General features: G+C 38.9%; 1 protein-coding gene across 1 annotated transcript in view; it reads left to right on the plus strand.

Annotated features, from left to right (window-relative positions):
* The first annotated feature begins 4098 nt into the window (after positions 1–4098).
* LOC126391200 (uncharacterized) overlaps positions 4099–13241 on the plus strand; it is a 31292-nt gene continuing 22149 nt past the window's right edge. Inside the window, exons 1-2 of the mRNA XM_050045777.1 lie at positions 4099–4588; positions 6582–6694. Coding sequence (XP_049901734.1) covers positions 4127–4588; positions 6582–6694 — 575 coding nt within the window. The 5' untranslated portion in view covers positions 4099–4126. The remainder of the gene's footprint in view (positions 4589–6581; positions 6695–13241) is intronic.

Here is a 13241-nt window from a genome sequence, read left to right on the forward strand (position 1 = left end):
TGAGATACATGTAAAAATGTAAGAATTTAGTAACACGGATTTGTTTTTTTCATTGATATAAAAATTAATATAACTGACAAATGACAGATGAAGAGAAGTACTTCCTGCTAAAGAATAAGTGGTTCAAACATAATTATAAATACCCACAAAGTTTGGTGAAAGGCAATTACGCTATAGTATGAAGTGGGAAGAGAAACATGATAAGATAGGATTAATCTAACATGATGTGTGTAGTTCTTTATAGATGTAGCCTCTTAATTTGGCTGTCAAAGTACACCAGATTGAAGGCTTTTGATATATAATTGACAAAAATTTCTGACCCCCCCACGTGCATCACGACTAAATGACCTCGGTATTTCAAAAATCCTGCGTACGACCCTGCTCATAAGGACCAGCTCCAGTCCCTGATTGGCTGACCGACCAGTTTGGCAATACATGACGCATTTCCTGCCGTAAAGCAGATTTTTTTCCGCGAAAATTCATCCCCGGTGGCAGAAGCTTATTACAAAGATTGCAAAGCCATTAAGTAACCTACGTAAATGCTGATAGTCTGATTTCACTGTGTATACTACCCTTTGCAACCCACATTATTTTCATAATGATATATATAGACAAAAATGCTGTCTGTTGCTTCTTTAAGTTCTCAGATATTCTCAAAATATTTATGTACAGTTTGACTGCAACTCAAAGAAGAACTCAAAGTGAGACCTGTTTTGTCTGATCAACAGTCCAAACCTCAAATTGATTATTCATGTTTTGTGTGCAAAATGTTGTTTTCTAAAGTAAACTGTGAAATAATTGGAGTGGAATAAAAAGTACAGTATTGTCAGAAAATGTTGACTTTTTCAACTGTATTTGTTCTTTTTTCGCAGCTGTTTCAGAGCCAAATACAATAAAATTTGAATTTTAATATGAGTACTGCCTCAGTTCATGTTCATTTTTATGGTTAATTTTCAATTAATTCACTTACAGCATGGTGCAAACCATGTTGAGCTTCAATACAAGTCCATCACAATTAAAACATAAAAAACCACTACTCTTCTTAGGTACACAATGCTGTATTCAACAAACACTTTGGGCTTCCCTTCATCAGGTTGGTGTCTAATGCCACTTCTGGTTTTCTTATATACAGTCATTAATTGTGTATGCAAAATGATCATCATCCTTTATTATCATCATTATTGTGAATGCTATATCTCAAGTACACTTTGAGGGAATTTATTCAAATTTGGCACAAACGTCCTAATTGGAAGAGGGCGGTTAAAGCTTAGGTAAGATGTTTTCTTTTATACACAGTGAAAATAAATAATTCTTTGTAAACAGTGGTGGTCTATATGGAGCTTGGGATTAGCACTTGTCTGATTAGTCAAATGTCAAGAGTTTTCACAACACATTCAAGTATCACAGCTCATAAATCTGGTAGGCTACATATAAGCCTGAGCAGGTGATCTCTCTCCGGTCTGCAGTGTTGTCAGTGCTGGATGGTGTCATCAGCGCATCAGGAGAGCTCCTCATGGCGTGATATTGGGCTGGATTGGCAGGATGTGGTGCAAGATGAAGCCTGGTGAATATGGGTGAAGTGTCAGGATGGAAGTCTCTTCATGAAATGATGGTGGAAACAATGATCCTGGAGGGGAAGGCCTGTTTGGATCTCTGTGCTACTCTCTTCACAGACTCTGTTACCTTCTGTAGTCTCAGGTCTTTACTACCTGTGTCTGTCATAGATGGCTATGCTGACCAAAGGTAGATGTTGACAGTCCTAGGGCACTGGATTTTATAAACTGTATTCGGGGAAAAGCTGTTTCTCACTAACCAATTTCTAATTTGATTCAATTAGGATCACAACATCAGCATCACTGGTTGTCTTTTCCTCTCCAAATGGCCTCCCTGTGTGAGTCAGTGGTAGGTGGGGTGGGGTTGGCCGTTCCGGCATGTTGTTGTGATGGCCTGCTGTCAGTCAGGGTGGAGGTGGAGGGCTGTGATTCAGGGTGAAGGGAGCTGTTGGTGGTGATGGAGGTTTCTTGCTTCTCCTTCAGGCTGAGGATGGTTTGCTGTCTCAGCTCCTCTCTCATAGCATTGAGTTATCACCTCATAGCCAGCCTGTCTGTCCTGCTGCAACTCCTGGGCCTGTCCTCTCAGCTCCTGCAGGGAGGCCATCAACTCATTCCTCAACTGGCTGTTACTGGTCTGCTGCCAGATCCATCAATGGCTGTAGACTGATATTGAGGTTGGATCAATGACATGGGTGTCACGTGTCAGACTTTGACAGCAACCATTTTCAGAGTACACAGGACCAAGAAGCCGCAGAGAGAGAATTTGCTCAGCAGTGCCCAGATGTGAGCATACTGCTGGATACAGTCAACTCTTAAAGCAGTGTTCACACTATATAGCACAGTAGTAAATCATTCTTTAGACCAAGAGTTGGAAGAGAAGGACATACAGGTTTGATTCTGAGCTGAGAGTAAATGATGAAGGTATAGTGTACAGGTGGTGCTGTGACTGGCTGGTAACTGAAGCCTGATCCACTGAATCGTGTCTGATAATAACAACCCAAATGTGTCTTTATTTTTTCATTTATTTTTCATTTTTATTTCTGCCTCACTATCAACACATGCTCATTCTTCCATACAGGTAGGCCTACGTGTGGTTCTGAAATGAAAAGTAAATGCATGCTATCTATAACTAGGTTGTAAATAAACCATAAACATCAAATATCAAATTAAATGAATAGTATTAAATACATCTGCATCAATAACCTGGAAAATAAGACAACAGTTCACAGAGACAAACCAGGCATACATTTAAGTACTCATACTGCCATCTGCTGGTGGAGAGTTAGCTCAACCTACTTCCACTCTGTTTCGCTCAGGCAACAGCGCATTACGATGGAAACCCAGTTAAGTACCACTGCTAAAAGTAACAACTCTGCACACACAGTAATTGCTGGTAATTGTTGGTTAAACTATATTGTGAACTGTATTGCACCAAAAAAAATGCAAATCATTAATCTAAGACTTTACTCATGCTGTGTAGATAAATCAAATGCACAATATTAATCTACACATAATCAATCCCTGTTTCCATTGGTCCATTTTTTGGTGTATTTATTTATTTACTTATTAATTTGTCTGATTGATTAATTTATATTAATGTATTTTTCCTCGGATGTTACCCTGGTATGTGCTCGCATAATGTTAATGTTATAGAATGGCTATTGTATTCTCTTGGCTTTTATTTTGAAAGGCCCATATTTACTTGGGCTTCCGGGAAGCTCACCTGTCTTACTTTTCTTCACGTTCTTTTCAAGAGGAAAGATGAAAACAGGCATTGGAAGAAACCAAAATCGGACCGTTATTTGAATTTGGTTTTCTCGTTTTTTCATTTATTGATTCAGACAACAAAAACGGAAAAACAGCTGTGTTTTATCATTTGTAGTTTTTTTGTTTAAAACGTAAAAATGAAAAACCATGGTAGGCCTATTTGTAATGTATTCAATTGAAAATATGTCTAAAAGGATTTACAGATCTTTGCATTCTGTTTTTATGTAAGTTTCACGCAGCATCTCAATTTTTTTGGAATTGGGATTGCATTTGATAGGCCTATTGTAGATGTTTGGTGTCAAGTGGGACATGAAGATTCCTCAAATAAAATGTGTACAGACTGGTTTACAGCTCTGACAGTCTAATAATTCCCGACATTAATGACATTAATGACATCAATGACGTAAACGATAACGTTTTCTTTTCCTCCCCTGAGTATGGGTACACAGGGTCTTAATAGGCCTATTATATTTTAAAGTAAAATAATAATATAAGATATAGCCTAACTTAAATAATAGCCTACATGTAAATGCTGTGGGGTCTGAAAGGCAAATTCATGGAATTTCAATATGAGCTGTCAAACAACAATCGTTGGTGACTGAATTTAATAAATTAGCTATTTAATAGGCCTAAATAACATCGTTGATAAATAACATTCTAACAGTCAGCTAGCTGTTCTCGTCACGTCGCTGTGAGGTTAATAGGCAGGGCAGCAGGTGTGATAATGACTTGGAGACGCAGAATGAGATCAGACCACACCTGGCTCTCCACTGGTCGCACCACTTGTTGCTCCTCTTTTTCAGATCATGTCTGTGTCCACGTGCCTTCTGTGGACATTGTTTTGTAGTACACTGGGAGGTCCGCTTCAGCGCGCGACATGGTCGGAAGGAATCCATCCGGTTAAGACTAATGAGAATGGAGCCCCGCTGCCTGCATTCTACCACCTGCCCATGTTTCAGCATGCACCACAGCCACTTGTAGCAAAAGAACTGCTTCTACCGGTTCCTCACAAGAGACCGCTTCCAGACGGACTGACCGAGCTGCTGTTACCGCCTACGAGGCAACACCAGAGTGTCCAAGAGATGGGTGCACGCGCTGTGGAAGTCTGGTGCGGTATCGATCACCTCTCAGTGCGCGTGGACCGCTTCCAGCTGCGCGGTTGGACCGTTCCATCCCTGTTCCGACTGGGTTCGTGTGAAGCCAACAAGATCAGCCCCCGCTTCCTCTACTTCCACTCCAGACTGACGGAGTGCAGCGGAGAGTCTCAGGTCGGGACACCACTTTACAAACATTTCCCTGTACTTGTGTTTATGCTAAAAGATCAACAATTGGTGAGTTGTGAGTACAAAGTGACCTGATGTAACTAGCAGACATGATGGCCACTGTTTTTAAGGTTCAACTAATTTGTAGGGGAGAGTGGAGCACAATTTAGTTTTGCTTAAATGTTATTAAAACTGTTTTGAGATTAATTATTTTGTCATGTCATAATAACATAATACACATCTCTGCTACAAATGAACAGTTTTTTTTTCTAGAACTCACCTCTTCAATTGCACCCAGAAGTGGCAGAAGTGAAATGTTATAAGGTACCCCATGGGTGGTGTTCAAGGACATAAGTAATGACAGTGCAGGCAGTGTTGTTGCGCTGGGCCCATAGGGTGGAGGGGCCCGATTACCTCCTGGAAATATGCCCGTGTTCAAAGGAGAACTCGTGTTAAATCAAAAATGGTGCAATTTTCTATACATGCCCTCAGAAAGGCAAACCCATTGTCATCATTTGTTTTTGTAAGACCCTATCAATCTATAACAAAATTATATGCTCATGCTACATGAACTATGAAAAACTAATTAAACAAAAAAAAAAAAAAAAAGTTAAACTAATAATTTACTGTTTTCTTTGTAGTTTTGTCATGTACAGATATCCAATGATGGTTGCTGGTTGATATGTATGTTGATGTTGTCCAACATCAAGTCTCTGTTTTATCATGTAAGGAGACGTTATGATTTACAGCAAAATTGCCTTACATTATTTAAATAACAAAAACACATAATATGCTTCCTTTCAAAGAAAACAATAACAACAAAATACAAAAATAAATACAATAACTCATTGTGTAAGACAAATATGTGTGCAGTCATTTTAAATTAAATAATCTCATGACAGATTTAAACTGGAGAGCAGATCCCTCTGAGGCTCAATGAAATTATTCTTATTCTTAGTTATTCTTATTTCTTAAGTCACTGTGAACTTAGAATAACTTCCTCCTACCTTCATCTGTTGAGGCAACTGTAGAGGTATGCTGTTGTTGTGGACCAAAATATTTCAACAAAGCACCTTGAGAAAAAAAAGAGCTCAATTATATTTGGTGAGTTTGCTTTAATATTTTCATGCAAGTACAGAACTGTGTGTATGTGCTTCACAAACACTCAACATTTAAGATCTGTATGGAATAATTAATGAACAACAGTAACAACTTCAGTGCTTCATGTTAACATAATATCTTCCTCTTCTAAATACAAATTAGTTACAGTTTGGACAGAATAAGATGTTCTACTGACAGCAGAATTGATGTTGGTTTCATTAATGTTAGCATTTGACAACAAATGCATTACTAATGGGAGAAATTAACATTAGCTGGGTTTCCATCTAATTGTATAGCAAATTTTAAGTGAATTTTGTGAAAACGCGCTAAAGAAAATGCAAATTTATGCACGTTTCCATTCATTATTGTTTTGCAAGTATTGGGAGTCAACAGGTCAAGCAGAAGGTGGCGCTTCTCATGAAAAATAAAATGCTCCAGTCTTACAAAAGGTAACATACACAACCCCTTAGATATAAAGTTAAGATAATTGGTAAAAAACAAAACAAAACAGGATTTTTGATTTTTTTTCCATATCTCCTAGAATATATTCAGCAATATGGCTTTGCATTTGTTTTATGAGATGGGAAATCCATTAAATATGTTGCCTAAACCTAATGGATACAGACTGTACCTTGAAGAGCATGAAGAGTCTGAACATCACTTTATGAAATCAAGTGTATGCTTCATATTTATTTTTCTATTCATCAGCACACAGCATACTTGGCTTTATTATGGTGAGGCTTATCTGAAGCATTTTCATCAGCTTGTTGAATCACTCCTGGCTCGATCCTACATAACAGTGTGAAGATGGTGACATCTAGATTTATTCAAATTGTCTTAAATTTAGATGGATTGAAAATTGAATTTCTATTGCATCTCTTTACTTCCTGTCTCTCAGGTTGTTGGTGGTCAGCTGGTGTATACCTATTGGCTTTGTTACACTCCACCTCCACAGGGCTACGTCATCAGAGTTGTGCCACTCAGCCTTCCCATCCATTGCCATTACAACAGGTAATTTCAGGGTTTTCAGCAGCATTTAGATACAGTTGTGATCAAAAGTTTTCATAGACTTATGAAGAACATGTATGTCATGGCAGACTGATTTTCCAATAATTTCTACAACTCTTTCTTTGATGGAATGCTTGGAGCACATACTTCTTTAGTCACAAAAAACTATCATGAATTTTTGGTCTGTTATGAATTATTGTTATAATATTATTTGGTTATATGTCCCCTGGCTATGTTCTCAACTAAATTTGGCACATTCGATAGCCATCCACAAGCCTCTGGTTGAACCTTTGACCACTGCTTTTCACACGGAACTAGCATGGGTTCACCATTCGCCCCCAATTATGCAAACTTATACATATTGTACAGCGGATAAGCTCTCAAATTATGAGGAATTGTGCACTTTTTGAAAAAGCATGAAATTTCTACCATAGTTAGTACATACCATAAGGTTTATTTTCAGATGTGGAGGGAAGTCATTTTTGACCTCTGAGGCCCTGGGAGAGGTCAAATTCAAGATGGCCGCCACTAATATTCAAATATGCTTAACTTTGGAACCAAACACAATAGAAAAACATTTAAGGTGTCATTTCCAACTAAGTTTAGGGTGCCCATTCAGTTAGTGATACTTCTGAGATCAGTGGAATTCAAGAAAATGCATTTAGGTCAAGGTCAAGGTAAAAAAAAAAATGCTTAAAAAAACAAAACATTTTCCCCTCTTTTTTATTTATTTATTTTAATGAACCCCAAACCATATTTCAATTACTTTTTACTCTCATGTATCATTCAGTAATTAGTTATCATTTACTGGGATGTGTGGTTATTTTTTCCTGCTAAGCACATCATTATCAGCAGATGGCCCTCTAGAACATCAGTAGCTAATGCCAGTAGCGATGTAGTCAGTAGGCAACATGAGTAGGCTACAGTATGCACAAGTGACGAGACAGCAAGCACTTCTGACATAAATATCCTACCAGGTAAACTGACTGACTGTCTACAGACAATGGCCGCATTTCCCTGTTGAGAGCGATCTTAAGACTTAAGAGCACAGTTAAGAACGTCTTTGGTAAGAAGGGTCACTAAGATACGAGTGTTTCCCAGATGCGTTCTTAATGCCCTTCTTAGGATTGCTCTTAAGATCGCTCTATCACCCACCACTTAATCAGCGCATAAGTCACACACAGCGCTGCTACCTAACGCACTAATTCCCTGCTGCTCATGTGTATGTGTGTTCTAATAATTTTAATGAAAAACTAAGACGATAAATATTTGTTAATTACCTATTTTCATGACGAAAACAAGACTACATCTAAATAAGAAGTAGTCTTGGTAAGAGAATCATGAGGAGATGTATTATATTTAAACAAAAAAACACAGACGCCTTGCTGAGGCCAGTGCCGTCTCCCACCACGTCCAGGAAGCTCCCCACTGCCTAAAACGCAGCGCAGCCAGGCACTGCACCTCCGGGCTGAAGGTGAAATTGCACCGGGTTACCCTCCGGATGTGTGGAGACTCTAGTTGATGAGGCGTTGTATCTCGGTACTTCATTTGGACAGCCCGGTCTGACAGCACGTCGAGTGGGTTGAAGTGCTGACACACAAATGCATTTACATATACGGTTTGGCTTCGCACGCGGCGACGCTGTTGGTTAGCAGCGAGAATATGCTGTAAAGCAGCCATGGTATCTCACACGTGTGATGTGGCAACGCCTTTATATAGAGTAGCAGGTGGAGCATCCCTTGATGAGGTTCCAGCTGAGCTCAATTACACCTGTCAGTTGCCTGATATCTGAATGTCGCAGGTTTGGAGGGTGGATGTGTTTCTGTTGTGCCCTGGCAATTTTTTTAGTGCAGTAAACTATCTGATATGTGCATGCAGATGTGGGATATGTGCGGACAAATTATGATAAATGATAGTCATGATGATTCATTTTATTTGTGTGCCTGATGTGCAAAGCACACACAGGAACACACTTGTTCTTCCTCATACTTATTTTTCTTCTTCTTATTATTTTTCTTCCGCCAGATTTCGTGCGTAACTTGTGCCACAGCTTTGAGCGCACATAGGGTCTTCATAAAACTTATAGATTCAAGATTCAAAGTGTTTATTGTCATATGAACAGTAAGGACACGCGTTTCCCTGCAGAATGAAATTCGTTCTTTTCTGTCACCAATTAATGCCAAATAACATAAATCTGAAGTATGAAATAGATCAAAATATATACTGTGCGCACTGTTTCAATATCTCCTTGCTTAGTGTAATATTAATTTGCCTGACGCGGCTGGATCTGTGAGCGTTTGGTCGCTAAGAAGACTGTTAAGAGTGGGTTAGCTCGATCTTACAAGTCCCTCTTAGTGAAAGATCTTCTTAAGCTAAGAGCGATCTGGGAAATGTGTTTTTCTTTTACGGGAGGCTTAAGAGCGTTCTTAAGAAGCTCTTAGCGCTAAGAGCCATCTGGGAAACGCCGCCAATATAAGTATACTTGAGTAAAGCCTTAACATGCAAATACACTGAATTTGATTGTAGCCGGGAATGAATCTGCCTAGCTAGTTAGCTAGCAAGCTTCTGTGATTTAAAATAAAAAAAGGCTTGTGTCAAAATAATTCTGCTAGCTAAACTAGAAGACAGTCTGGAACATACATGAGCTGAAGTCAGTTGAATGATTGAACAGCGCATGTTCTAGAGATTTCATCTTGGTAATTTGTGTGAAGTAGGACTATAGCTGAATTAAGGGAATGTTATAGCAAAGTAGCCTAGTTCAATACTGTGCCGCAGGTATCAAACAGGCTTGAGAGCTAATAGCTGGCATGTAAATGTAGACGTGTTCTTACTGATTTCAAAGCAAGTTTCAGTATAAGAAGCATAGTAGGCATACTGAAATATTGTAAGTAAATACATTTTTAATAATCATTATCATTGCTGTTATTATGTTGGAAATAAACCATCTTTTTGCACCCTTTATCTCACTCCATCTGCATAATTTGACCATGACTTTGACCTAAATGCATTTTCTTGAATTCTGGTGATTTCAAAAGTATCATCAACTGAATGGGCACCCTAAATTTAGTTGGAAATGACACCTTAAATGTTTGTCTACTGTGTTTGGTTCCAAAGTTAAGCATATTTGAATATTAATGGCGGCCATCTTGAATTTGACCTCTCCCGGGCCTCAGAGGTCAAATCTGACTTCCCTCCACATCTGAAAATAAACCTTATGGTATGTACAAACTATGGTAGAAATTTCATGCTTTTTTCAGAAAGTGCACAATTTATCTGCTAATCCGCTGTACTAATAGGGCTGTGGGAGGAGAGACATATATTAAACACAACCCATTTATCGATAATGTATTGTTTTTTGGGAGGTTTATTGATGACATTGTGATGGGTTTTTAAGGTAGTGAAGAGGAACTTGCAGCATTCAACAGCTATATTGATGGTTCTTACTCCAACTTGAAATTCACCATGGAATACAGCACAGAAAAAATTCATTTTTTAGATCTACTTATTTCTGTGAATGACAACAGGACATTGGATACATCTATCTATCGTAAAGACACAGAAACACTGTGTTGCATGCTGCTAGTTTCCACCCTGACCACCTCATTAAAAACATCCCATATGGGCAGTTCATCAGGTTGAGGAGAATATGCAGTGACGAGGATGACTACAATGTGAAGTCTAAAGACATGGCTGAAAGATTTAAACAAAGGGGATATGGCCAGTCTCTTATCGATGGGGCAGTGGAGGAAACTATCATGAAGAAGAGACAGGAACTATTAGAACTGAAACCCTCCCACCATGAAAATGTAAACAATATTACTTTTGTATCAGAATACTCCACAGCATCTAGGCAGGTCAAGCAGATAATTAACAGCCACTGGAAAATGCTGGAATGTGACCCGAGTTTAAAACATCTATCTGCCTCTAAACCTTGCTTTTGCTTTAGGAGAGGCAAAAATATTCGAGACATTGTTGTCAGTTCCATCTGCAAGGAGCCTACACAAACTAATTGGCTTTCCCAGCAGGTTTATGGTAATTATCAATGTGGAAAATGTGCACATTGTGCGAACACATTTGACATGAAAACATTCAACCATCCTCGATCTGGCAAGAAATGCAGTATAAAGGAAGTCATCAATTGTTTATCCACTCATGTCATCTACGTTCTGATATGCCCTTGTGGCCTAATGTATGTCGGCCAGACGTAACGCAATCTAAAATTAAGAATTGCTGAACACAAAGCTCCCATAAGACAGAATAATCTTGATTACGCCATTGCCAGACATTATAAAGACAAACAACACGGTTTGGCTGCTTCCCTTAGATTCATTGGAATCGAAAGAGTGCTACCCAACCCGAGAGGGGGAAATATTATCAAACAGCTACTGAGAAGAGAGGCATTTTGGATTAATGAACTGTCCACCATTGAACTCTCGGGTATGAACGACACACAAGATTTGAGTTGCTTTTTATAAATTGATATTGTGCTATGGCAGTGGTCACATTCCGGTGTTTTCCAGTGTCTGTTATTAGTTGTGATAGACCAGGCAGAGATGTATCTTTGCTTGGTCTATTATACACATTATATACACAACATACACAGCATAATTTAATGATACACAAGATTTGAGCAGCTTTCTATAAATAGTAAATGTATTGTGTTGTGATGGACCGGGTAGAGATGTATCTTTGCCTGGTCTATTATATACATAATATACACTACATACTAGGCTTGTGCCGGTTTGAAAATTTTCCAACCGGTTTGATTTAAAGCCAAATATCTAACCGAACCGATATATCGAATTATATACCTAATTTTACCACTGGGGGTCGCCTTTGAGCTATTTTTCCCAATAAAAGCCCATTATAGGTGTAATGTGCTTCCAATCCACTAGGTGGCGGTAATGCTGTATTAACCGCCAATACACACAAGGTTACACAAGAAGAAGAAGCAGAAGGACACCATGGGTACCCAAGTCCCTTAAAATTACTGCTAACCAAACTAAAGCGACGTCCTTTTGGTGTACATCCCAAGTCACATTATATTCGCTGAACAAAGCCGTGTGTGTGTGTGTGTGTGTGTGTGTGTGTGTGTGCGCATGCGCGTGGTGTTATATCAACACGTGTGGTTCTGGACATGAGCAGCTGCACATTTAACAGCCACACATCACCGACAGTCCGCTGAACAATGCAACGCGTTGTGAATGAAATAAACTTAATTACAACATGACAGTCTTGCATGACATATCATTAACGTTACTCTTTGTAGTCATGTAGGCATGTGAATTACAGCGTTTCATTGCAAAGAATGCATGTAACGGGTACACTTGCGCTGTTTCTCCGCCATCTCGTTCAAATGAGCCAGATGTAGGGGGCGGGTATTTATACGTCAGGGCCTCAAGCTGAAAAAGACTTCCTGTTAGGAACCTCTCGTGTTACCTTACTCATTGCACCTAACAGATCTCTCCTAACTCCTAACGCTAACTCCTTACTGGCAGGAATAAGAGACATGAGACGGCCTTAAAGATGGCCGACCTCGAACAACTTCCGGTTCAAGTAAGGAGTTAGGAGTTAGCAGTATAAAATTAAGAGACTTGGGATGGACCCCAAGAACTAGGGCAAAGACGGTGGATAAACCACTGGATATTCCCTAGTAGTAATAGTACAGTATAGTATACTGTATAGTACAGTAGTAATCCAGTATCTTTGGTTAGGGCAACAAACTGAATGACTGCTGACTCTCTTGCACTTTTCCCTGCCCCCAGTGAAATTTGATCTCTCGTAGCAGCAGCAGACAGCTGAGCGGAGCTGCTGAGTCCCTCTGCAGCCTCTGAGACAAACTAAACAAAACACTTGTAGGCTCCTCCTCTTCGTTTATAAACAAACATAAACCTTATTAAGTTGTCATAATGCATGTTACAATGCAAGATAAGTTGAATATAGTCCCTTGACACGCCGCTGATGTGAAATGACGTGAATTAAACCGGGTGGAGCTCTTAAACCAGACCGAACCGGTTAAACCGGAAATCGGCACAAGCCTACTACATATACAGCATGATTTTATGATACACAACAATTGAGCAGCTTTCTATAAATAATAAATGTATTGTGTTGTGATGGACGGGGTAGAGATGTATCTTTGCTTGGTCTATTGTAACATAATTTAATGATAAGCAAGATTTGAGCTGCTTTTCTATAATAGTTCATGTATTGTGTTGTGATGGACTGGGTAGAGATGTCCTTTCTTTGCCTGGTTTATTATAACATAATTTAAGGATACATAAGATTTGAGCTGCTTTCTATAAATGGAAAATAATATATTGTGTTGTGGTAGACCGGGTAGAGACGCATCTTTTCATTTTTGCCTTGTCAATTATAATATGGTTTTGTACTTATAACATGTAGGGTGTTTTGCACAATTAGTGAAATGTATGACATGTCCACCAGCATTAAGTACTTAAGAACACCTGTGTATGCTTCTTAGACCACACCTGTGTGTGAACCTGGTGACGCTATATATATCTATATATATATATATATATATATATAT

This window comes from Epinephelus moara, chromosome 6 (assembly GCF_006386435.1).
Source record: "Epinephelus moara isolate mb chromosome 6, YSFRI_EMoa_1.0, whole genome shotgun sequence".
In the NCBI taxonomy this organism is placed as follows: Eukaryota; Metazoa; Chordata; class Actinopteri; order Perciformes; family Serranidae; genus Epinephelus; species Epinephelus moara.